General features: G+C 42.5%; 1 protein-coding gene across 1 annotated transcript; it reads left to right on the top strand.

Annotated features, from left to right (window-relative positions):
- Positions 1-7,299: 7,299 nt before the first annotated feature.
- FRRS1L (ferric chelate reductase 1 like) lies at positions 7,300-26,938 on the top strand. The gene is made up of 5 exons (XM_047099466.1): positions 7,300-7,634; positions 18,419-18,503; positions 20,566-20,704; positions 23,036-23,282; positions 26,766-26,938. Exons 1-5 carry the CDS (start codon positions 7,397-7,399, stop codon positions 26,936-26,938), a joined length of 882 nt encoding a protein of 293 aa, XP_046955422.1. The 5' UTR covers positions 7,300-7,396.
- The last annotated feature ends 181 nt before the right edge of the window (positions 26,939-27,119 follow it).

Here is a 27,119-nt window from a genome sequence, read left to right as displayed (position 1 = left end):
AATTCTCCCCTTGTTGCCTGGAGGATGGCATGGTGCCTTCTGTCCGTTTTCTCTCTTCGGGCTTTGTGTGCTCACTCCAGCACAACACACAGATGTGTGCTCTGTTCACCAGGTCTCCATGGCTGGTTGAAGCCAACTTCTGGCTTGACTTTATTGGAGAAGTTATTTTCTGTCTTCTGAGTATTAGAGTTTTTCTGCTACTCAGTATAGTTGGGACGGGATTTGGTAAGCCTAGGAGAAGAAAGATGGGGAAATGGGATTCCTTTTTAGTACTACCTGTGTGTATATATTGCTAACCACAGGGGGTTAATATGGCACGGAATCCTTTGCTATCAGTCCCAACCATGATTTTGTATGATTGAAACTTGGACCAAGCTTTGACTGTTTGTTAAAGAGTCATTTTTAATGAGAGAATAATTCTTTACTGCTGGTTTTTCATTTACACTGGTAATTATACAGATATTATGAAGTCCTTAACACTCATTTTTATTCAGACATGAATCGATTAACTAAAAAAAAAAAAAAAAAAAGTTGTGACCACCAGGACTGAAGCACTGTCAGCGAAATCTGAAATATAATTTAAATTGTGGGTTTGTTGGATACGATATTATTTGGGATAAACAGAACTTTTCACTAAGCCCAAAGTAGGAAATTATAGCTTAAATTGTCTAAAAATCCTTTACAAAGATAAGGTGGTTCAATACCAAGATCCATTTGGGTGTTCCATAAAGGAAAATTATTTCTAAAGTTGATCAATTCTTGTCCTGTTGATAGAAACTTGACCAGATGACACTTTGCTGTCTTTTTATATAGTTTCAAGAAATGTGTTTTTAAATTTTTATTATGCACTTGAACAACTTTGCAGGAATAAAGGCACCCCCTAACCACAAACTAGCCCTCTAAATTGTTGCCCAAGCTCCCAATGAATATGCACACGTTTTTTCATCATTGTGATCAGTGTGTATATACTCTTTGGTTGTATTTCCCCACCTAACACATATCTTCCCTTTTTAACACAGATCCTGGTCTCACCAATTTAAATGTCTCTATATCCACATAACATGGTTAACCTCACTTATCCCCATTATCAGATATTTGAGTTCTATCCAATTTTTCACTCTTATAAATAGTGCTGCTATGAATGCCTTTGTAAAAGATGCACCTTACTTTGGATTCTTCCCTTGGGAATATCTCCAAAGAGGGCTTACAAGGTCAAAGAGCATGAAATACTTTATAGCTCTTGTTTCATATTGCCAGATTGCTTTCTAGAAAGATCCAATCTCTGGGTTGGAAGGACCTTAAAGGTCATTAGTTCAACTCCCCTATTCCCTCTGAATGCTTGAATCCGTCTACGATTTATAATGCCACCAGCAATGTATAAGCATTTCTACTTACCAGTAGTTCTGCCAGTATTGGGTTTTGCCATTTTAATTTATTTTTGCTTGTTTAATAGATGTGTATAGTTGTTCTTGAAAGGTTGTTTTATTTCATTAATTGCTAGCAAGGCTGAGCACTTTTCCACGTGATGATTTACTAGCTGTATTTCCTTGTGTGTAGAATGTCCATCCATTTCTTATGACCACTTGTTAAGTGGAGTTGATCTCATATATTTGTATCAGAACTGTATTTTTATGTTGTATAGTTTGCTCTCCTGTCCCTATCCTTAAAACTGAATGGTGCCAATAATTTGATACTAATGATTATTAAAAAAAAGTAATGCCTCATTTACTAGCATTGTTGTAAAATGAGGTATGTAAGCAAATATTCAGATAACAGAGGATTAACCCTTTAAGTGCTGAACTTTAAAATTTTAATATTTTTTTTTTGAGGGAAATCTTTCTAAAATGCATTATGTACTTCCCTGCCTTAGTAAACAGAGTATACTGGAGAGTATTTAACCTTTTCTTGATGAGTCATGGTCATCGTTGTAAAAATCAGCCCCTTTTGTACCTTGGTGTGGTGCAGTGATGTCATCAGGAGCTATCAAAATACATAGGGCTTGGCTTTGCCTTTCACGGATTATTGTGCTGTTTTCACTGATGAATTTTACTGCTTTCTGCTCTATTGGTGAAGCCATCTGGGGCATTTGTGGTGTTTGGGACTTTTTACTCCCATACTGCATGACCCCTGGCTATACTTTGAAACAGCTTTACCTGTTCTTTATCTTGTGCACATGATACAAATGTGTTCCTGTACAAGACTGGGAAGCTATCTGTTTCTAGGGTTATAACCTCTTGCCAATCCAGCACCCTCCTCCTCTTCTAACCTGCTTTCTGAGTCTTCTGCTCTTCACTTCCTGCTCTCTGATGGAAACCTCCAGGGCAGAATGGAAGTATTCTTGGGGAAGCCAGGAGACCAAGTATGACCTATGTGTCAGGTGTGCTTTGCTACTGAGGAGGGATGCATGGGCTTTTTTGGACGCTGTTTTCAGGAGGCTCTGAGTCTCCTGCTTTTCTCCCCACATCCCCCTGGGTTCACAGATGCTTCAGAAGTCGATGTCACTGGAAGTCTGATCGCAACAAGTTGGCTGTTACTGTATATGAAAACCCAGTACCTTTGGCAGCTCAGCTCTAACCAGTAAAATCAAGAAGATTCCACTGTTTCAGCAGTTGTCCTGGTTATTTGCCTACTTAAATGTAATGACAGGTGCCTGGCATGGTGACCTGAGGAGATGACATCGTGTTGGGTGAATTCCTAGGGACAAAAATGAATTGCTATAATTGCTTCACCTTTTTTATATACTTAAAACAAACGACAGCACCATACGGTCACACAACACATACCTTATGTCCGGGGGTGGGGCTCAGCTTACTGACATAATCATGTCAGAATAAGGGCTCCAAACTGTGGGCCACAGACTCCTGGTGGGCATGGGTGGGGGTAATACAAGAGGCCTGGGAATCCTGCAGTTCACAGAGTTTGTGGATTGCAGACGGCATAGAATATTGAGAAACTAGGTCCTAAAGCATTCAGAAGATTCCATCTGAATGCACCCCAAATTTTTTTCAGTTTTTTTGAAACTTGAAATTTTTTTTTGTATGTTCCTAATGTTGTGCAAACATCACCACTAATTCCAGAACATCTCCATCGTTACAAAAAGAAACTGCCTATCTACAGTGACCACCAATTCCCCCCACCTCCCTATCTCCTTAGCAACCACTAATTTACTCTCTGTCTCTGGATTTCTGCCTATGGATTTGCCTATTCTGAACATCTCATATAAATACAATCCTACAATATGTGGTCCTTCGTGCCTGGCTTCTTTCACTTAACACAATGTTCTCAAGGTTCATCCGTGTTGTAGCATGTATCAATCTTCATTCCTTTTTATGGGTGAATAATATACCATTGTATGGCTGTACCACATTTTATCTATCTATTCATCAGTTGATAGACATTTGAGTTGCTTTTCCTTTTTGGCTATTATGAATAATGTTAACATTCATATACAAGTTCTGTATGAACATATGTTTTCAGTTCTGCTGGGTATATAACTGAGATTGGAATACAGCTGGGTCATATGACAATTCTGTGTTTCACTTTTGGAGGAACTACCAAGATCATCACTTGTATTTCATAAACAACCAAAAGTGGGGAAAAAAAATCACATATACTAGGCGGTCAGAAGAATGGGCATATCTGTTACTGGTCAGACACTGTAATGCAGCACTGAGAGGGAGTTTTTATAAAGAAAAAAGTTGTTTTAGAGAAATGGTTTTGATGAGAAGAGAAAATAAAAGTGCTATCTGTCTTTTAAAAATGAAAATGAAATTAAACTCAAGTGCATCTGTAAGTTCTTATTTGAATTTCTGGCTCTTGGTTAGCCAGTAGTCTCAAAATGTTCAGGAAACGTGCCTCCCCCAGAAAATGTACACTATTGAAAAATCACAGTATTTCTTGGGTGCTCAGCGAATTCACATCACTGGGGAGCAGAAGGTCTCTGAAAAAACCTGGGATGTAACAAAGAGGGGGAACAGGTCTCCCACCAGGGCTCAAATCTTATAAAAAGAAAATCCCAAAGGTAATTTAAGTGATTGGGGGAGAACTCCATGAAAAGAAGCAGCCAAGTCAGTAGGGAATTGAGGGCTGGAGTAGGTTCCAAGGTGCTGGTGACGCATGCAGACTTTGAGTGACCAGTGATACCTAGGAGTATTCTCCCTAGGAAAAAAACAAATCCATGCATCACATGCTCCAGCGCTATCATAAGGTCCTTACACCACCCCTGGAACCTATCTGTGGCCCCCGTTGAGTCCGTGGACTCCAGGTCCCTTGATCCAGATTACCTGCAAGCCTCATTTTAAGCTCTGGTTGCAAACCCACCTCCAACACCACCCCCCCCCCCCATCAACAGCAACAACAAAAAGCCCACATGGTTTTATCAGACCAATTTACTGGAAGAATGACCTGGTTTTCATTTGCTTTCTATCTGGCACCATCACTGTTAATTGTAGTTATTAAAATGAAGGGAATAAAAAAGAACGTGAAAGATAACAGCTTGGATTCCAAAACCAGAAATGTTTGTTTATTTTTTGGTGGGGAGGGGCAGAGAGAGAGGGAGACACAGAATCCGAAGCAGGCTCCAGGCTGAGCGGTCAGCACAGGGCCCAACACGGGACTCGAACTCTTGAGCTGTGAGATCATGACCTGAGCCCAAGTCGGACGCTTAATGGACTGAGCCACCCAGATGCTCCCATCTTATCTTTTAAATTTTATTTATTTATTTATTTATTTATTTATTTATTTATTTAATGTTTATTTATTTTGAGGTGGGGGGCCTAGCAGGGGAGGTGTAGAGAGACAGGGAGAGAGAGAATCCCAAGCAGGCTCTGTGCTATTAGTGGGGCTCGAACCCACGAACCGTGAGATCATGACCTGAGCAGAAACCAAGAATCAGACGCTTAACCAACTTAACTGAGCCACTCAGGCACCCCTCATCTTTTTTCAGAGCAATAAATCTGATCTATTTCTTGTAACAACTGGTGTATTGGGAGACCTAACAAAGCCCAAGCTTTTCATGAATTACACCCGATTCACTTGTCAGGCTAAACATGTTAAATTTCAGTTGGACAACTCACCATCCGTGCCAGCTGCTACACAATAGCAAACACCTGCCCTCTGGTTCGCATAGTACTTTTGTGAGCCCCATCTCCCATCTACCCTGGGCCAAAAAGGGTTGAGATCACTAGTTTCTTTTGAATATTTGTATTTCATAATCTTCTGCATATACATTCATGTTACCTCTAGCACCAAACTCTACTGAGCATTACCTCTGTCATCTTACCTTAAGCTTCCTTGCCTTCACGGAGGTTACTGATATACTATTGCACAACAGTCTGACTTCTGGGCCTGCATTTGGAACCTCTGTGCTTTTCAGCCACCATAATTATTTTCTTTGTGTATGCAATGAAATAAAAAGAAATAGAAAAAGCAGGCTAAAAATGCTGGCTCTGCAATACCAGCATGAAAGGAATTGTATCCATGTTTTCTAACCAAAAACGAGTAGTTATCACTTCAAAACCATCAAAAGATCTCCAGGACCTAGTTGTATCTGGCTGGCTCAGTTGGTGGAGCATATGACTCTTGACCTGAGTGTAGTGCGTTTGAGCTTCATGTGGGGTATAGCGATTACTTAAAATAAAACACACACAAAATTCTAGGATCTGGCATGTTGTAAGTGCGAGTTGTGGGTAAATGGCTAAGTATACAAGCAAAGGGAATTGCAAGCTGCAGGAATGGATTTGAGAAAGTAGAGAATTTAGTATGGTCGTCACACATGGTGGAGTCCTGCCAGGATCTGCGCTGCCTGCTGAGGCTAAACCAGTTGCCTGTTTTGTTTTTTAAATATTTATTGTCAAGTTAGCTAACATATAGAGTTACAGTGTGCTCTTGGCGTTGGGAGTAGATTCCCATGATTCATCACTTACATACAACACCCAGTGCTCATCCCAACAAGTGCCCTCCTCAATGCCCATCACTCTCCCCGCCCATCAACTCTCAGTTTGTTCTCTGTATTTAAGAGTCTCTTACGGTTTAACTCCCTCTCAGTTTGTAACTATTTTATTTTCCTTCCCTTCCTCCATGGTCTTCTGTTAAGTTTCTCAAATTCCACATATGAGTGAAAACATACGATATCTGTCTTTCTCTGACTGGCTTATTTCACTTAGCATAATACCCTCCAGTTCCATCCATGTTGTTGCAAATGGCAAGATTTCGCTCTTTTTCATTGCCGAATAGTATTCCATTGTGTATATAAACCACATCTTCTTTATCTATTCGTCAGTTGATGGACATTTGGGCTTTTCCCATAATTTGGCTATTGCTAATAGCACTGCTATAAAATTGGGGTACATGCGCCCCTATGTATCAGCACTCCTATATCCTTTGGATAAATTCCTAGTTGTGCTATTGCTGGGTCATAGGGTAATTCTATTTTTAATTTTCTGAAAGACCTCCACACTGTTTTCCTGAGCAGCTGCACCAGCTTGCATTCCCACCAACAGTGCAAGAGGGTTCCCGTTTCTCCACATCCTCACCAACATCTGTTGTTCCCTGAGTTGTTAATTTTAGCCACTCTGACAGTTGCCTCCTTTTGAAGGGGTTAGGTTATGCAAGGGCACCAGTCGTCTCCACTGTCGACACATTTCAAAATTCTGGAGAATAAGCCGTGAATTCGGTCCGAAAGCTGGGCTCTGGTTTCAGCTCTGGCTCTAAGTATCTTAGTTTACCTATCTAGATAGTGGGGATCCTGCTGTTTTAACTTCCTTCTGATATGATCCCAAGAAATAATGGGCATAGTAAGTGCTTCATATAAAACAAAAAGTGCTGGAATAAGATGATGGGGGAGGGCAGGAATTCTGGCAAGGTGTGTCCAAGGTACACTCTCCGGGGAGCACTTCTAAAATTTGGATGTGCACTGAGCTCTCTGGGGATCTTGGTAAAACGCACATCCTGACTCATGATTCTGCGGTGAGGCTTGGGATTGGTGATGCTAGCGAGCTTTCTGGGATGCCCATGCTGCACACCCGCGGACCGCACAGAAGCAAGGGTCTAGAAGGGCCAAATCTGTGTGTGTGGCGGGGGTTGGGGATTCGTGGAGGGAGGAAGGGGAGATGGGGAGACTGGCATAAAGGGCGGAGGAAGACAAGCTGCTAGGAGAGGGTCCGAGCCGGGAGGAGATGCTAGGAGGCAGGACCAAGGCTTCGCGCCCGCTGGAGGATGCGCAGAGCGACGAGCGGGGCGCGAGGAGGCTGGCGGGGAGCGCGGCCGCGCTGCTGCGCGGGATGCGGGCGGAGGCGGGCGCGTGCTGGCGGCGGCAGCGGCTGCGCAGTCCCGGCCCGGCGCCCGCGGCGCCCCCGCTGCGGCCGGAGCGGCCTGGCTTCGGGATCCGTGCGCAGCGATGGCACAGCCGCCCCGGCAGCGCCCGGGGGCCTGGGTGCCGCTGGTCTTGCTGCTGCTGGCCGGGCCCGCCACCTGCGCCGCCAGCCCCGCGGACGACGGCGCGGGCCCTGGGGGCCGGGGACCCCGGGGCCGAGCGCGGGGGGACGCCGGTGCAGACGAGGCGGTGCCGCGCCACGACTCCTCCTACGGCACCTTCGCCGGGGAGTTCTACGACCTGCGCTACCTGTCCGAGGAGGGTGAGGGGCTTCGGCTGGGAGACGCGGGGTGGGGGTGGGGGTGGGGGACCGAGGGGGCGATTTGGTAAGGATGCGAATGGAGGCAGCTCTGGGACCGCGGGGACCGGGGTGGGGAGTGCACTACTCAGACCCCCGCCGGCCTGCAGGAGGCACACGAAGAGCCGTCAGCCCCTTCCACCCGCCTCCTGCTTTACGGGCCAGGAGAGGGAGGTGGTCAGCAGAGGTCTGCGAGGCTGCGGAGCGGTGGGGCTGAGCCTAGGCTCCCCAGTTCTCAGCGGGTGGCCTCCACTTTCTCTGTCCGAGGTTGGGGTAACGGGTGGTAGGGGAGGAGGCCGCCATCTGGCCTGGGGTGTGTGAGAGCAGGGAAGCTGGTGGGGAGCAGAAATCACAGTTTAAAGTGATGCCTTATTTTCTCCCTATTTGTATTGACCTAAATTTGCGGTGACTAGGGCCCCAACCTACCGGCGTTCTGTTCCTGCTCACTGCCCTGCCATCAGAGCTGGGGCATAGCTCCTTCCCCACTTTCGTCCCAGTTCTTTTCTGTTACCACACACGTTAGGGTCCCCTAGTGTGAGCCACCATTGTTGGGGGCTGCTGGGCCCAGAGACTAGGGGGTTGGTCAGCCAGAGACCTCCCTGTGGTGTTGCTTCAGTGAACACAAAAGCCAAGCTGATTCTGTGCAGAAGAAATAGAAACTGGCCTCTTAACTGCTGCAATTTAGAAAGTAGTGATTTTCCTTTTCTTCTGCTAAGAGGGATATGCAAGAATAAAATTGGGGTTGAAATGTCCCTGCAACTGATATGATGCTGGGTATGTTGGCTATGTAGGATTCGGTTCAGCTGCATACAACAAGCACTCACTAATAGCTTCAATAAGATAGAAGTTTCTCTGTCATGTGAAGAAATCTAGAAGTAGGCGGTCTGGGCTGGTATCGGAAGCTCTGTGCTCATCAGAGACACTGGATCCTGGTCTTCTGTTTCTTCACGATTCTTAGCATGTAACTTCATGGTCCCAAATGGCTGCTTGATCTCCAGCCATTACATTCACTTTCTAGGCAGTGGGAAGAAGGTCACTGATTACCTTCATTGGCCACAGTTTAGTCATGTGGTCACATGCAAATTCAAAGGAGGCTGGGAAAGGTGGCCTTTTAGCTGAGAAGTAAGATGCCCAGTTAAAAAAGTGGAATTACTGTATCAAAATGGAAAGAATGGATTTGGGGAAATAGTTGGGTAGAGGTTCAGGTGCTAAAACAGAGACACCTACATATAGTGGCTTAAGTAAGATACTTTGTTTTTTTCCTCACATGAGTCTGACTGGTCTGGGCAGGTGGGACAGCTCTGTTCCATAAAGACATTCAGCAACCTACACCCCTTCCATCTTGTTCCACCTTCCAGCAAAGCTTTGTCCTCATCGGTGTGGTAGAAGTTGGGTTTCTTACATGTCCTCGTTCAAGCTTGAGGAAAGGAGAAAGAGAGGAGGTTCGGGACAAGCAGTTACCTTTCAGTCTGCTTGCACAGATGACTGCTGCTCACGTTCCTTCATTCCTTCGGCAAGAACGTAATTACATGACCTAGCTGCAAGAGAGGCTGGGAAATGTAGTCTTCTACCTGGGCAGCCATATGGCTGAGGGGGGGGGGCGGGGAAGGAGAGAGAGGGGCAGTGGGAGGATGGCAAGCGGAAGCAGCATCTATCACTCTGGAAAAGAATAAACATTTCAAAGCCCATCTGTTTCTGAAAGCATCTAATACATATTTATTCTGTTGGTAGTCAGCCCAGCACACTGCCAGGTGACTCACACATGGCACACGAGAGCTCATATTCTCACTGGGCACAAATGGAGGAGAGCAGGGGCAGACGCTGTATGTCAGTTTGTATATACAGAGGGAATGAAACTGTGGAGTCCAGACGGTTTATGAACATGGACATCAGGCAGCTAAGGCCACAAGGAAGATTTTCTAGAGTTGAGCTAGGACGCACGAAAGACTTTGGTGAGACAGAAAAGGAAGGGCTTTTAGGTGAGGTGACCCCGCAGGGGCAGCAGGGCATGCGATGTGTGTAGACATCCCTACTTTGTCTGCTTCCCTTTGTCACCCATTCTGCACATACAGTCTGAAGCTTGGCTCTAACCCCCAGAAATCCATGATGGTTCCAACCTGCTCATTAGATGAAGCTTCAACTCCTTTATCTGGAGTTTTCTGTTTGGCCCAGTTTCATTTTACAGCCATCTCTTACTCCTCCCCTTTGCTCACCCTGGGCTTTTACTGTCTTCTTCTCTCTCCAGTAGTCTCGCGCATCTTCGGATGCAGTCCTACAGCCATCTGGCGGGTGCTAGTGGGGACATTTGTGGGCTGAGCCTCTCAGGGGCAGCACCTCCACCAGAAATCTCTGGGCCTCTGTTTTAGCCCTATGGGTCCTGAATACAGGCTTTCTCAAGATTCCTCGAAATAACCAGTGACATTGCCTTTGGGGACTGCCTGAGAGGGAGAAGCAGAAGCAGGAAATGTTCCAGGTGGATGTCCTAACCCAGAAAGCGAAGGGAAAGAAGATGTCAGGAAGCAGTGTCCTATGCTGTCGTGGGGCCCCATAGCATGAAGGTGCAAAATAGTTGATGGATTCAGGAAATGAGAGGTGAATTTTCCTGGGATGAATTCAGTGGAGAAGGAGGTGGGGGGGTGGGGGGTTGCTGATTGATTTTGAAGGAAGTGACAAGTGAAGAGCTAGAAATAGTGCCTTTAAACTACTCTTCCTATCAGTACAAATCTAGTGATAGGGGTTCCTGTTTCCTCTCTGCAGGGTACTCTCTTCTCTGGTTCAAAGTAGCCAACTAACTGAGTTTTCAATGAAAACATGACCTGGTAGTGTGATATCAGAAAAAGGCAATTAGAATCATGGGGATGGAGGAGTCACTGAAACCTTGTCTAGAAACCATTTCTCCAGTGTCCAGATAGTCCAAGACCCCCAAAGCCAGAGGCTGAAAACTGGCTGATTTGGGATCTTTAATTGCCTCCTAACTGTTCATTTTTTAAAATTTAATTTGTTTTGGTTTTATTATGCTAGTTCTCAGAATTCATAGGGATTCCCATGGTCTTAGCCTATACAACTAATCCTTACATTCCTAACTCCTCCACTGCCACCTCTTTCAGGGAGCCTTCCATGATTTTCTCCTTCTCCCACCCTCTGCCACCGAGTGAGGATATTCTCTCGTATCATACAATCTAACCCCACCATTGACCCTTTTTATTCTCTGTGATCAGGAGTTTCGATAGGGCCTTGGTGCTTGAATTCTACCACTCATACCCTTTCCTCTTGAGGTTCTTAAGGCAGAATCTATATGTGCAGAACAACAGAATGTAAAACAGATCACCTCATGATTATGGACAAAAATCCTATTCTGAGGGTTCTCTGAAAAAACTTAGTTGGGTGTTGTTAGCTTAGCGTTAAGTCCCAAGTAAAGCCTCCTGCTCTCGTCTCGTTGCCAGAAAGATCTGCAGGGCCTGAAGTCTTACTGCCAGCCATATGAATAGTGGTAGCTGGCTTGCCCTTGGGGCCATTCCCTGCCTTGGAAGGAAAAGAGGAAACATATGCATGGTTGCTTATCTTTAAGGCATAGTGATGTGACCACTTGTAAAATGTGGCCCAATCAATGAGTTTCTGACCATTGAATTCTGACCACAGTTTTTCCTACTTGGTAAGAGCTAGTAAGACAGTAGAGAGGACAGAGATCGGGGAAAAGGGCACAAATTCCTTCATCTGCCTATATTCTTCCTACCTGTACCATGTATTGTGTGTGGATCCTTTGCTCATCACCCTACCAATCTGGATGTTCTTTAAAGGTAAATAATCTACATCTGATCTAACTATATATCCTCCATTAATGTAGTCTGGTAATAACACTAATTGGAGCTAACTTTTAATAAGTGCTTACTGTGTGCCAGGTATTGCCTTAACTCCCTTATCCATATTAACTTAAAAAAAATTTTTTACCGTTTATTTATTTTTGAGAGAAAGAGACAGAGCGTGAGGGGGAGAGGGACAGAGAGAGGGAGACACAGAATCAGAAGCAGGCTCCAGGCTCTGAGCTGTCAGCACAGAGCCTGATGCAGGGCTTGAACTCATGAACCGTGAGATCATGACCTGAGCTGAAGTCGGACGCTGAACCGACTGAGCCACCCAGGTGCCCCTCCATGTTAACTTTAAATCTTACAGCAACCCTCTGACTTAGACGCTACTATTAGCCCCACTTCAGAGTTAAGGAAAGTGACCCACAGAAAATTTAAATATGTTAGTTAACTCACACAGCTAGAAAGTAGCAGAGAACTAGGTAGGTTTCTTGATTGACTTTATGGATAAGGTGGTGCAGGGTGTCCACAGCCTGTTGGTGAAGCAGAGGGTCCCTGTTGACCTGCACTATGAAATAGAGTGGGACAGGCTGAATGAGGTATTTTTGTGGGCAAACCTGAGGAAAGGGGCTCGGGATCGATGGAATAGTTGGGAACTGAAGGTTCCTGCATGGTGGAGTGCCACGATGAAGGCTTTGCTAAATGGGTGTTCTTATGTGTGTGGAGCTTTACATATTTTACATTATATAAAGTCCCTTGACGTTTTTACTTCATTATGACTCTGATAAGCAGAAATGATGATTCAGGCAGTTCAGAAAGAAAAAGAGGCTGGTGCAGTAGTTCTCAGACTTGAACAGACAGCTTCTGGTTAAAACTTCAAGGAATCAAGTACTAAATTAATACCTGAGGCTGTGAGCCAAGCAGTCAATTAGAAGCAATAAATAGCAAACCAGAAGCCATTAACCACCCAGTGGAGTATGGCAAAACAGGCTCAAGGGATTGCAGAAAAGAAACAGACAGTGTCTGTGAATTAGACAAGAATGGAAACCACAAATATTCATCAATTGATACATATCTGGGTTATTTCCCATTTTTGGCTATTATGAATCATGCTGCCATGAACATCTGTGTACAGGTTTTTGTGTGAATATATGTTTTCTCTCTCTTGATATGAGTATTTACATAGAAAATCAGAAAGAACAAACATCTATAAATCAAGAGAATGCAATGAGGTCACCATAAACAAGATCAGCCTATGTAAACCAAAGGCTCTCTTCTTTAGCAACAATAAGCTAGAAAGTGTCAAAGAAAACAAGATATTATTTAAAATAGCAACAAAAATCTGTATAATGTCAAATTTTGCCTAACAAAGAATGCCCTGGTCCTGTGTAGAGAAAACTTTTGACCTATTAAGATATATAAAGGATAGGAATAAATGGGAAATATACCGTGATCTTGTAAGGAGTAACTTGGTATTATAAAGATGTCAGTTTTCCCCCTATTCACCTATCCATTTAATGCAATTCCAGACAAGAGCCCAGCAGTATTTGGGGAGAGAAATTGGCAAATTATGATCTATCCTTTACATGGAAGAATCAAGTTCTGTGAATTGCTGAGATACGTTACAAAGCCTAGTAATTCATATAGTGTGGTCCTGGCTCAGGAACAGTCAGATAATCTAAAAACAAAGCAGAATGTCCAGAAATAGACCTATGTTCATATGAGAACCAGTAAATTATTAAAGGTGTCATCATAAGTTGCTAGGGGAAAGATGAATTATTTAATAAATGGTGTTGAGAAAAATTGATTCAATGTAGGGAGAAAAATAAAACTGTTTTCTTACCTCACATCGTATAAAAAAATAAATTCCAAATGGGTCAGGTCTAAATGTGAAAGGCAGTACCACAAAGTCAATAAATAATCGTGTGGGGAAATAAATCTCTTCCTATCCTTAGAATGGAGGCTAATGTCTTAGACAAGACTCTAAAAGCACATATCAAAAGAAGAAAAATTATTTCCTCAACTACATCAAATTTAAAGATTTTGGCCCAAGGAAGACTGTCAGAGAAAAAAAGTAAGATTGGTGACAGACGAGAAGGAAAGAAATGCATGTGAAAACAGCAAACTGGTAATCTGGAATACACACAAAGTCCACAAGAAAGACTGAAAACCAAGGTTAAAAAAAAAAGGCAAAGATATTTTCACATATACACATCATAGAGGAGGAAACCCAAGTAGCTGATACAGATATGAGGAAACATTTAACCCCATTAGTACTTAGGAAAATACAGATTAAAATCCTGAGAATGTTGGATGGCATCAGGTACAGGCAAAGGTGTGAGGAAACAGGGACCTTGTGCATTATGGATGGGATTGTAAACTGGTGCTCCCAGTCTGAATACTCATCTCATTGAGCTTTGTGGAATTACAGGTGGGACCCAATCATTGCTCTCCATGGTTTATTAAAACAAAACAAAAACCTCTTGCGTATGTCTACAAGAAACACACGTAAGAAAGTTTGTCTCCTTCATTATTTGACAAAGCAAACACTGAAGGCAATTTCAGTGTCTAAACTTCGGAGGTTATTTCAGAAAATGCCATTATATGTACATCATGGAATGCTACTCAGTCAGGAGTGATAACATGTCTCACATTGACATATAGGGATGGACTTCCAAAGGGAAATAATAAACAGAATGAGGTTTAACACACAGTGTCATTTATGCGGGTTAAAAGCATATACAAGCTATCTATTTTTCCAGAGAACACATATGTAAAAATAAACATGTGGACAGTGGTTAGTAGGTTGGGTGGGCCCTTGATAGTCTGCTCTGCTTGGGGGCTTCCAGACCTTGTGCATGGCCATGGAATGGTCAGTGCAGTGCAGCTGTGGACAGCATGGCAGGACAGCGCTGTTGGCATAGTGAAAAATTGGCCCTGGAACCTCAACTTTAGATCCAGGTTCAGCTGAAGGCACTTTAGAGATTAATTTATAATGTAATCATGAAAGACTTTCAGGATGGTGTCGTTGGGAATATGAAAGAATTTTTGCAACAAGGCAGGACCTTACCCTGGGCAGGCATGCCCATCCCCTATGAAGAGATGAGAAGCTTACCCCCCAACTCCATGTTGGTGGGTACCCATTATTACTAATGTGTGCTTTCAATTTATCAAGTAAAATAATGCTTTTTAAAGATATGTATGTCAGAGTTCTCATTTTGTGAAAACCTCCAGCCTTTGCTGAAGGATATACATGAAATACACTACACCAAGTGTCTAAGATGGGGAGGAAAATGGTGTTAGGAATGGATTAGGGAAAATATTAAGATGGGCTTTGCATAGACTGATAAGAATGTTCCATAAACAAAGAAATACCATCAGTTTAATTTGGTGTACTTATGTGCTTAAAATTCTACAGTCAAAATGATTTTCCAGTAAAATTGTACAGTGCATGTAAAATGTCCTATTGAACAACACTATTATCTAGCTAGTTATCAAGATGATAACAGCTAATAAGGTACAGTCTTTACAGATACATTGCATTGGTATTCAAGGATTAATCCATTTAGTCTCTATCAGGATCCAATCAGAAAGAAAGACAGAAACCATATTTAAGCCTTTTTTTTTTTTTTTTTTAACAGTATGCCCAGCCTGGGAATTATCTAAGTAGGTATTGGGGGACTGGAGAAGCAAAAAGGAGCACAGAGACAGTAACTGCAGGAAGCAGCCACCAGCCCTGGGCCTGGGGTGGTGGGAGGGGTGGGGACAAAGAGAAAGGCTTGAGACTGTAAGAACCTAGAAGCTCAGACAAGAGACCATCCCCAGAAATGCAGCCCAGCCTCTGAGAATGGGGCTTTCTGCACAGCTGCTGATGGTTCCTTTGAAGGCATGATGAGGCTGGTTATGGGAGTCTAGAAAGAAGCTGGAAAAGGTGAAACCATCTGTCACCACAATGACGAAGTAGAATCACTGAGGACTTGTGTAGTGGACAACAAGTCAACTGGAAGGAATGGTCTTCTTTCTTCCTCCTACCTCCCAGCCTCCCTCCAGTGTTTCCTTTTGACAGAGTCTAGCCAGCTGGCAAAGGAGAAATGTGGTTTGCAGAGCACTCAGCCCATCATAGAGTTGGCTATAGAAGGCTGGGTTGTAGCTCAGAGACCAAAGCTTAAATACTGGCACACAGTCCAAACTTATTTTATGCCAAATAGATTATTTAAATTCAAGGAAAAAATTGTAATATTGCTGTGCTTAATATTGCTCTGCCAACCCCAACTAATTAATCTAGTGAAATTAATTTCTGGTGCAGATAACCCAGAGTGAGTACACAGTTTAAATGGGGTGCTCCATAACAAGACTGCTCTCACGTTAGATCAGCTGGCCACCCACAAACCACCTCAGGTTCTGTAACTCACTGGAATGTTTCACAGAGTTCAGGAAAGTGCTATACTTACACTGAAGGGTACAGTTCAGGAACAGCTGGTGAAGACACACAGGGTGAAGTCTGGGAGTCTCCCAAATGCAGTTTCTGTGCCCTCTTTCGAAATCAGGCCTTGTCACTCTCCTGAATATTAGTTTGTTCACCCACCAGGAAGTGGCACTGAGTTTCAGTGTCTAGGGTTTCTACTGGGGTCTTATTACATAGGCATGATTTATTTAGTCACTGGCTACATAATTGAACACAGTCTCCAACCTCCCACCCCTCCCTGGGGATGGGGCTGTCTTACAGACCCAAACCTCGAATCACCTGATTGGTCCCTCTGGTAACCAACCCCAATCATGTGATCCCAAGGGGCTCATGAATAGCAAAGACAGTCCTGCTAGGGAATCCCAAAGATTTAGAGCCCTCTCTTCCCAGGGACCAGGGACAAAAACCAAATTATTACACAACATCTTACAAAACAAGAGAAAAATGTGCCCAAATGCATTTGACAAAAGAAGTTCTCATTTCAAGTTTTAGAAGCATATACGATAATAGGAAATTAGTGCTAGAAAAGCCCTGAGAAGCCATTTTGCCAACAGTAATAAAGTAGTTTGGTACATTTATAAGTGAGTTTTGTTTCAAAACTTGCTCTTATTTAGAACTAAGAAACCCATTCTTCTAGAGATGATCTTACCCAATAGTATTGGTTCTGTGTATTTTACAAAACTTAATAATAATCCAATAGTAATAATAATTGGCATTTATTGAGCTGGAAATAATGCCAGTGTATTATTCTAGATGCTAGGAAGTAGGAAAAAAAATATAGAGAAACTGAGAAGCAGCATTATAAGAGATTGTCTTTTTCAGTTACTTATAGAATTTTTATTTTTTATTAGTAACTTTTTTTGAGAGAGAAGGAGAGTGTGTGTGCAAGCAGGGAAAGGGCAGAAAGAGAGGGAGAAAGAGAATCCTAAGCAGCTTCCATGCCCAGCACAGAGTTCTGTCTCACAAACGTGAGATCGTGACCTGAACCAAAATCAAGAGTCAGTTGCTTAACTGACTGAGCACCCAGGCGTCCCGGTTACCTATAGAATTTTTAAAATGTAAGTAGTCATTGTATTGTATTCTGAGAAAAAAATAACCTCAGCATTGTAGTGAGAAATAAGAAGAACATATATGCAGATGCTTAACATAGTTTGTAGCATTAAGCGGTTGCTCAATAAAATGTTAAGAGAAAAAAAAAACCACCTCATCTAAGGCAGGTCTCAGTCTATAGTACCAAAATAGATTTAGGACTGAGCATAAAATAAGCATAAAAGTGGGAAAACTGATGCATTTGGCTCAATTGCTTAAAGATGGCAAAAAGCTAGGGCTGTATTTTAGCATGTGGTCAAGATCTAGGGTAATAGAAATGAACTGTCCATGGTGTACAGATGTGTGCCAAGAAAGTGTGGCCTGGAGGCTTTTTAATTTTATTTTTATTTATTTTTTAATGTTTATTTTTGAGAGAGAGAGAGAGACAGACAGTGTGAGCAGGCAAGGGGCAGAGAGAGAGGGAGACACAGAATCTGAAGCAGGATCCGGGCTCTGAGCTGTCAGCACAGAGCCCGACAGGGGGCTTGAACTCGCAAACCATGAGATCATGACCTGTGCCAAAGTCGTATGCTTAACCAACTGAGCCACCCAGGCGTCCTGGTGGCTTTTTTACTAAGGCATAACCTGATGGAACAAAGTAAACAAAGCCTCAAGTTTATATTTATTTACATTTCTTAATGTCTGTGGATGATTTTATTTATTCATTTGACAATCATGTGGTCACCATCCAATGCCAAGCACTATGCTGGACAGAGAACACAAGATGAATCACACATGGTTCCTGTGTGCCTGGAGTTAACAGCTGAGGAGAAAAATCTTGCTGTCACAGACTGGAAGCGTAATGTAGGGCTGCCCTTCAGTGTGTGGTTGAATGCATTATGATGTTAAGTCATCTTGCAAGAAAGATACTCAGCTGTTAGAAACGGTGTTGTTTGAAGAATTTAGTGAGATATGAAAATGTCCTATACAGCTTAATGAGGAATGGAAGTTCAGAGAAAGGGGAAAATCCTACTATTGTGTATAGATATAAATGGAAAGGAAAACCTGTACCATCAAATATATATTTCATTGTTGATTTTTTTTTCTCTTCGAGCACATGTGCTGCGTGAAAACTGATTTTCACACTCCCAGAGACTGTGATGAGCCAGTGGTTATATGGAATTATGCCACCCCCTGACTCAGGTTCCTTGCCTGTAAAATGAGGGAAAGGCCACATATTCTCAGTTAACATGCAAGACTGTCTCAAAGATGTGTACTGTGCACCCTACCATCATGAAGAGGGTGATTAGGCTTAAACAAAGCCCTTTTCTGAGACCTGAAGCCTTTCTCGACACGTGTGATAGAAAATAGTCAATATATTAAAAAGAAAAATGTCTCCTTGGAAAAGCTGTCACTGGATTTTCTAACCATTGTTTATTCTCACCGTCTAGGTTACCCTTTCCCTACTGCTCCTCCCGTGGATCCATTTGCCAAAATCAAAGTGGATGACTGTGGAAAAACTAAGGGATGCTTTAGGTTGGTAGATCTGCGAGTTGGATATCTTTAAGGCTAAGACACTGATTTACTTCTCAAGGTAGTATTTAAATTGCATACAGTTTATTCTAATCAGGGCCTGCACCCCCTCACCGCTTCAGCAGGGATGTGGCCTGTTTCTGGTGGGCACCCCAGTTTTCGGTCTTAGACGCCGTAAACTCTAGAATGCTACTTGGCACTGGAACGCTCTGACCTGGCTTTTCACTTATGACCATACTGCCATTGGCCCAGGTATCGACTCCTAACCAGTTGGCTATATGAAAAAGAATCGTGGCACAGGCTATGTCTTATTAGGCTGTGAGCGGGACAGACAATGATAGACATCTAAGACCTCCAGTTCCTTTTCAAGTAAAGACTCATGACTTAGGAATATCTGGGTGATACTAAATAGTCATTAAACACTGATGATTATAGCTGGTTATCTTAGGTTTAGTGAGTCCCTCTGTGATTATTAGTAGTGTTCTATCAAGACATGATGGGAGCTGGCAAACACCAATACAGACAGTGAACCTCCCATCCAGACAGCTCCACGTTGTTGGAAAAGCCTCCTCCTCTTTGAATTTGTTATTTCCTGGGATAAATTGTCCTTGAGTAAAGGTTGTGATGGCCACTGCACTGGAAGTTCTGAATTTTTTTTTTCTTTTCTTCAGTGCTCAAGGAGAAAAAATTGAATAAAGGGGTTTTGAGTTTTCTTTGGATTACAAAGGTATTTCTAAGGAATTTTTAAGAATCCAAATAATACTATTATTGAGGAACATGGCCAGCAATATTAAGCCTAGTGATGGGTGACATTTTTGAGGAGGGAAGGAATTTCAGTACCTGCTGGCTTCAGGGTGACTTGTTTTCTGGCACATTCATTTCTCCTTTAGCTTTCCTTACCCCCGTTCAGCATTTTCAGCCCATTCCATGTGGTCTTGAAACTTACATGTCTTCCCACCTACTCAGGGTACCTGCCAGCCTTGTGGCGTGTTCCCTGCCTCCTCAGTCAGCACTTGACAGCCTTGTGCCCTGTTTCTTCACATGCCTCCCACCTGAGCTTCTGTGGTCTCACCCGTTGCTAGTTTTCTGCTATTGTGAAAATGGTGTAAAAATGATGTTCCTCAACTAGGGCTTTCAGATTCTTAAAGGGTCCACACGTCTTCTGTAAGAAAGTTTAAATTTGCGTTTCCATTTCAATAGTGCTCCTTAAAAAGATTAATGTCTGCATAATCTGACTATCTGGATAACCAGTTTATACTGCCCTATACTCTAGTGCCTAAATTTGTAATTGTGTTAGCATCAGGTAGCCTGACAGAGCGCAGATTTTATAAATATTGATGTATTTGTGCTCAGTGAATACCAGATGAGGTATCCATTTGGTGTATTGTACTTATAAGGGTTTTGCAGCGGTTCAAATAGATAAAAGTGGAGGAATGTGGAATTGTGTTTAGTGGAATTGTGTTTAGTGGTAGTGGTAAGAGCATGTTCAACCAAGAGACCCTGCACAGTATAGTCAAATATACCCCTATGCAGGTAAGCAAAATCCACCTTCGGTAACACTGCATTATCTATCACACGGATGCTGGGAATTTGAATGTTCCTGGTTCTGTAGTTTAACTTATATTTCATTTGTAAATTTTTGTTAGTTTAGTTGTATGGGAATTTGTAAGTAAAGAAGAACTGGCATACATTTAATTAACAAAGACAGTTTATTAACTCAGATTTTTTTTTCCTCTGGAAGGGATTCAGAAATAATTCAGTAATAACTAGTCTCTGAGAAGCTCTAATATAATGTCGAGAATACTGGCTGGGAGTGGAGGCCCTACTGACTCACTGTGGAAGCCCCTTCCCATCTCTGGTCCCTCAGGATGTATGTGGATAAAAAGGAGCAGTTAGATCCTCTCTGTGTTCTCTCCTGAGTGAAACTGGTTTTGAGATTCCTGGTAGCAAAGATCTAATTTATCTGATAATCTTGCTGAGGTGTGCCTAATACATTGATGACTTCTTAATGTATTTATGAATAAGTAGCTGAAGAAGTAGTGATATGTTTTGATATGTCCTATAGATATGGCAAACCAGGCTGTAATGCAGAGACTTGTGACTACTTCCTTAGCTACCGGATGATAGGGGCTGATGTGGAATTTGAACTGAGCGCTGACACAGATGGTTGGGTAGCAGTTGGATTCTCTTCAGACAAGAAAATGGTAAGACGCAAATCATGATAAAAGGTGATTTTTTTTTCCTTCAGTTTGCTGTGCTACTTTAGATTTTAGAGAATGGGCATGGTTTCGTTTCTCTAGGTTCCCATGCCACTGTTAAATGTGAGAAGTGAATTTCTAGCATTTGATTTCCTTTTTCAAAGCAAAGCAAATAAATCGATCAAAGCATAATAATGACTGTATTAGTTATGGCTCTCTGATTGAAAGTTAAAAAAAATTTCAAGCTGGCTCAAACAAAAGAAAGGGTTGGTTATGAGAATACAGGGTATCTTGTGGTACCCGCATTTATTAGTTGTTACGGCAATAATATTGCAAGAAGCGTCTCCAAAACTACACCGTTTATAAGCATTATTTCTCGTTCACATGTGTGTGATTTGGCTAGGGCTCAGCTGGGCTTGGCTCCTGTCCGTGGGTTGGATTCAGGTTTTCTCTAATCATTCTGGAATCAGCAGCTACCAAGGCATGCTGTTTTCTTGGCAGAGGCAGAAAGGCATGATCCATCCAAACTTACTTCCAACCTCTGCTTACATCACATCTGCTAACATTTCAATGCCCAGAGTAAGTCACACTGTGAAGCCCAGAATGAAGGGACAGGGGAGTTCACTTCTCTTACCAAGAGGCCCCTTGAAAGTGTGGGTATGTAATACTAGTACTGGGGATTGAATAATTGAGTCTAACAATTCATTCCTCCATAGTACACATGGGCAAGAACACATCTGGACCTGAGAAAGACCAGAAGCCAGGACCAGGAACAGGCAGGGCATTAGGATCCCAGGCAGCTGTCTGTCTCTTACCTGTGCTTCTCTCTGTGCCTCTGCTGTGTTTTTCCCCTCCTTTCTCTGTAGCACTATCATTTGCCATTTCACTGTGCCAGGGTGCTTTCCAACAGCCAGACTTTCTTGGGCCTCTGTACCTCTGCACATGCTGCTGTTCTATCAATAGGAGCCACCTTATTCTCTTCACCTGACCTGTTGTGAGGCTCCTGCAATGAGAGAAGGCCAGCTCAGACAGGGTTAGAGCAGTGGGAGTGGTGAGAAGTGCTCAGATTTGGGGTGTGTGTGTGTGTGTGTGTGTGTGTGTGTGTGTGTGTGTGTTTTAATGTTTATTTAAGAGAGGGAGAGAGGGAGAGAACGGGGGAGGGACAGAACGGAGAAAGAGAGAATCCTAAGCAGGCTGCATGGTCAACGCAGAGCCCAACATGGGGCTCAGTCCCACAACCCTGGGATCACGACCTGAGCCAAAATTAAGAGTCGGACGCTCAACCAACTGAGCCACCCAGGTGCCGCTAAAGATTTTATTTTTAAGTAATTTCTACATCCTATATGGGGCTCAGACTCACAACACTGAGATTAATAGTCTCATGCTCTACTGACTGAGCCACCCATTTTTTGGACCTGTTTTTTAAAACTTTAAATGTACAGACAATCTGTAAGGATAGTGCAACACATTTGCTTCACCCAGATTCACCAAATAACTTTTTTATTGTGGTGAAATGTACATAACATAAAGTCTGCCATTTTGAGCCATTGTAAAATGTACACTTCAGTGGCATCAATTATATTCACAGTATACAACCATCACCACTGTCTACTTCCAAAACTTTTTTCTTTTTTTTTTTTTTTTTAACAAATGATGTCACTTTTCCACACGTGCTTTATCTCACTGCCCTGCTGTTGCTGCTGGTACTTGCTGTTATTTTTATTATTTTCTGGAAACTTTGGAGATTAAATCTATTTATTAAATTCAGGAAGTTAAACACTAATATGATAGTATTATCAAATATACAGCCCATTTTCCAGTGTTGTCCATTGTCGCAATACTATCCTTTATAGAAAGTTTTATTTTATGACTTAGAATTCTGTCTACGAACACTATTAGTTGTCATGCATTTCTTTATTTTGCAATCAATTCGTAGCCTTTTTTTTCTCTTTTTTGGTCTTTCATGACATCGGTCCTTGTGAAGATTATAAGTATTTTTGTAATAGTTTTTGTAATCATTTTTTGTAGAAGTCTCAGTTTGGGTTTGTTTGATTGTTTCCTCATGATTAGGTTACTTTTGTGTTGTCAGCAGGAATACTAAATAGCTGGAGATGTATTCTTTGAACATCACATAATGAGGCATTTGATGTCAGTTATTGTAATGCTAACTTCACTCACTTGGTTAAAGCTTTTTTAATAAAAAAAATAGGTTTTTTTGGGCGGGATTTCAAATTACAGAGGTAATGAAATGGATATATCTGAGTGAAATTTCCTTCTAGCAGAAAAGTTTGTGAAAGACACACCTTTGACTTCTTCCCCCATTGTTTTTCATGTTAGGGTGGTGATGACGTCATGGCCTGTGTCCATGATGACAATGGCAGGGTCCGCATACAGCACTTCTATAATGTAGGCCAGTGGGCAAAAGAGATTCAGAGAAACCCTGCCAGAGATGAAGAAGGAGTCTTTGAAAACAATCGGGTCACCTGCAGATTTAAACGCCCTGTGAACGTTCCCAGAGATGAAACAATTGTCGATCTGCATTTGAGTTGGTATTATCTGTTTGCTTGGGGTCCAGCCATTCAGGGTAAGCTCACACTTCGGCATCCTGTTTAAACACCAGACACTGCTTTGCTTGTGTTCATTATTTTTTGGGCAAGAGAGTGATAAGCCCTTTGGATGATACAACAGAAAAAGGAGATATGATCCTGCCTTCAGGAAGTTGTAATGGACTTAAATACACAGACATACAAATGGACAACTAATACACATACGTAGCTAGCACAGTACAAGGTAATTTATGATGAGCTGTGTGCTTAATGGAACAGATCATATATCTGCTATATGTGGGGGTATGTGCTGTATTAAATTCTCACAACATTCTCATTTACTCCTCACCACATCCTTGAAAGGTATAGATATCATCATCCTCATTTTGGAGAGATTAAGGAACTTGCTCAAGGCTATACAACTAATTAATGGAGGAACTAAAATTCAGTCCTAGGTCTGTCTGACTCCAAAGTCAGTGAGTACTCTTGGCTCCTATGTTCTAAATGTAAAAAATATTGAACAGGAAAGGACATCTTGAGACTTTTCTAGAGATTGACACCAAGCGTCTCATTAGTGTTCACTTTATGACTGTTCTGGTGGTCACAAACCCACCAAATTATCCTGTAATTTAGCCCATTGCTCCTCAGATTTTAATATGTACAGGAATTGCCTGGCTCTATCATTAAAATGCAGTTTCAGTAGGTCTGGAGTGGGACCCAAGATTCTGTGTTTCTAACAAACTTCTCAGTGGATGCTGGTCCATTGATGACCTCACTCTGGGTGGCAAGGCTCTTCAACAGATCCCCCACAAAGACCCAAGGATATCATGAGACCTTTTGGAGGCTGCCAAAATCACGTTGCATGGTGTCTTCAGCCTTCCTCCTGGCTGATCAAGCCTAACGGCCTAAAAACGAAAGTGAGTTAGTTGTTCATGGTGCTTGTAGGAGAACTCATTCTGGCTCCTAGCAATTAATTGCATCTTTCTGTACTGTGTGCTTGTCAGCTCTCTGTTGCCTAATCTTCTTCTTCGAGTTGTTTCCATTGATTAGTCTGGAGAGTTTATACCTTTTTTTTGCCTGTTTCTAATTGGGAAATCATTTGGATGCCTGCAGATTTGTGACACCTTCCCCGTTTGCTTATTTCCCATGATACCAACAATGGGTCTGCAGTTATATCCTTGAGAACTTTCAGTACTCACGGAAATAAATTATATCTTAGCCTGGAGAAATGAACTCATTAAAATGATAGCATTTGAAAACTAAAACTTTAGATTTGAGTGTGGGTTCTCCCTCTTGGTAGCTGTACCCAGCCTTTATCTAAATTCTGAACTCCAATTTCTTTGTATCTAAAATGGGGATGATGATAATACCAACCTCATAGGATCATTGTAAGCATTAAGTGAAAACAAGTATTTGAAACTCCTTTACAAGTTGGAAAGTGCTGTACTTTGGAAAGTCATCATCTGGCGTAAATGGAATAATAGCCTAATATTCTAAGCCCTCCTCAAGTCTGATCCCACGTTGCCTGATTAGCCCTCTCAGGACAATTGTTCTTGTCTCTGTCCTCAAACAGAACAGACATATTCCTACCCCATATATGGGCTTGTGCTTTTCCTGTTTCTGGAGCACCTTCTGTGAATTAAATTACTCTCTATTGATCATATCTTATACACTCTCTTAAAGTCTCTCAGAGGGGATACACTGTAAGCTAAGGCTTGAAGGGGATATAGGATTAGGTTTCCCTCAAGGGAAGCCTGATCTGGAGGTGCATGGTTAAACCTTGGAGCCCATCATATGTGACCAATGAGGGAGGTAGGTTAGGTGGGAGAGGTGATGGGATCTGCTGAAAGAAAAATTTCCCAGGGTGCCTGGGTGGCTCTGTCAGTTAAGTGTCCAATTCCAGCTCAGGTCGTGATCTTATGGTGAGTGGGTTTGAGCCCCACATCGGGCTTTGTGCTGACAGCGAGGAGCCAGCTTTGGGTTCTCTGTCTACCTCTCTCCCTGTCCCCTTCCCCACCCACACTCTCTCAAAAATAAACATTAAAAAAATTTTTTTATTAAGAAAAAATGAAAAATCTCCATGCCAATCTGAGGAGTTTGAATTTGTGTTGACAGGAGCCAGCACGGACCCTGGAGCAGGCAATTAATGTGTCAAATTTGTTGGGCTTCCCTGCCAGATGGGACTTTAAAAAACACTCACTCTGGGGCGCCTGGGTGGCTCAGTCGGTTAAGCCTCCGACTTCAGCTCAGGTCACGATCTCGCGGTCCGTGAGTTTGAGCCCCGCGTCGGGCTTTGAGCCCCGCGTTGGGCTCTGTGCTGACCGCTCAGAGCCTGGAGCCTGTTTCGGATTCTGTGTCTCCCTCTTTCTCTGACCCTCCCCCATTCATGCTCTGTCTCTCTCTGTCTCAAAAATAAATAAACGTTAAAAAAAATAAAAAATAAAAAACACTCTGAGCCCTATTTCTTTTTTTTTTTAATTTTTTTTTAATGTTTTTATTTATTTTTGAGACAGAGAGAGACAGAGCATGAATGGGGGAGGGGCAGAGAGAGAGGGAGGCACAGAATCGGAAGCAGTCTCCAGGATCTGAGCCATCAGCCCACAGCCCGACGCGGGGCTCAAACTGACGGACCGTGAGATCGTGACCTGAGCTGAAGTTGGACACTTAACCGACTGAGCCACCCAGGTGCCCCTCTGAGCCCTATTTCTAAGGATACCTTTGTATTGAACTCACATGCCTGTAGTCTCCTTAACCCAAGGTCCATGTGACTTATTCAGGAGGTCAGGCACTTTGAATCAATTTCAGCTTATTAAGCATCCCATACACACAGCCTTCCTCTCTTTACATGTCTCACCAGATTAAAAAAAAAAAAAAAGTCTCCAGTCCAAACACTTGTTTAGTATCTGAATCCTCCTACTTTCTCTACTATTTCACCTCACTCTGCCTGTCAGACATACAGATGCACACATAGCACACCGCACACTCTCTGGTCTGGCCTGGGCAGGCCACCACTTCCTGTACCACAGACAATGAAAGAGACTTCCATCTGTAAGCAAGTATGACATGATCAGGAGTTGTTGATGATCCATTATATAAAAGATCTGTTTGAGGGAACAAATAGTAGCTCTTGCTGCTTAAAATCAAAATACGGTTTTTCACTTGGTATTAGTAAGATAAAACTCATCAGACACCTTGTAAGTAGGCATTCATACAGTGCTAAGAAGCAACAAAGTGGGGTGCAATAGATCAATGGTATTGTTCTGGTAGGGGGGTGTGGATTCATGAAAGCCAGCCTTTTGGGGTAAATTTAGCTACTTTTTATGTTCTTTCCATTTCTGTGTATGTACAAACATTATGGAGAATTCTGATGATAATTCTAATACCTGGTTCCAGATCTTTATAATCCCCGCTTATGTATTCAATGCGAAAGACTTGTCTAGTTTTTCTGTTGTTTGCATACATCATTTTAAATCTGTGCGCTTTTTTTGACTACCCCCTTCCTTTTGCTTTCTTTCCTAAAGGCTCTATCACCCGACATGATATAGACTCACCACCGACTTCAGAGCGTGTTGTCAGTATTTACAAGTATGAAGACATTTTTATGCCATCGGCTGCCTATCAAACCTTCTCTTCTCCATTTTGTTTGCTTCTCATTGTTGCCCTGACCTTCTACCTGTTGATGGGAACTCCTTAACCACAGCTGCAAAGCCAACATATTAAATGGATTAGAAAGTCTTTAGTATAATATATTTCTAAAGAGTATGCAGTATAATTTTAGTTTTTATTATTTAAAAAAAGACTTCTATGATTTCAGCTTTTTGGAGGAAAGAGCAAGCTTCTTTTCCAATCAAAGAAGATTGTTTAATACTGATCCC

This window comes from Lynx rufus, unplaced genomic scaffold (assembly GCF_022079265.1).
Source record: "Lynx rufus isolate CCGP_SWC_20201006 ecotype Redwood Valley unplaced genomic scaffold, mLynRuf1.p SCAF_10, whole genome shotgun sequence".
NCBI lineage: Eukaryota > Metazoa > Chordata > Mammalia > Carnivora > Felidae > Lynx > Lynx rufus.
The sequence above is the reverse complement of the archived record's forward strand: the minus strand, read 5'-3'. Positions and strand labels throughout refer to the sequence as shown.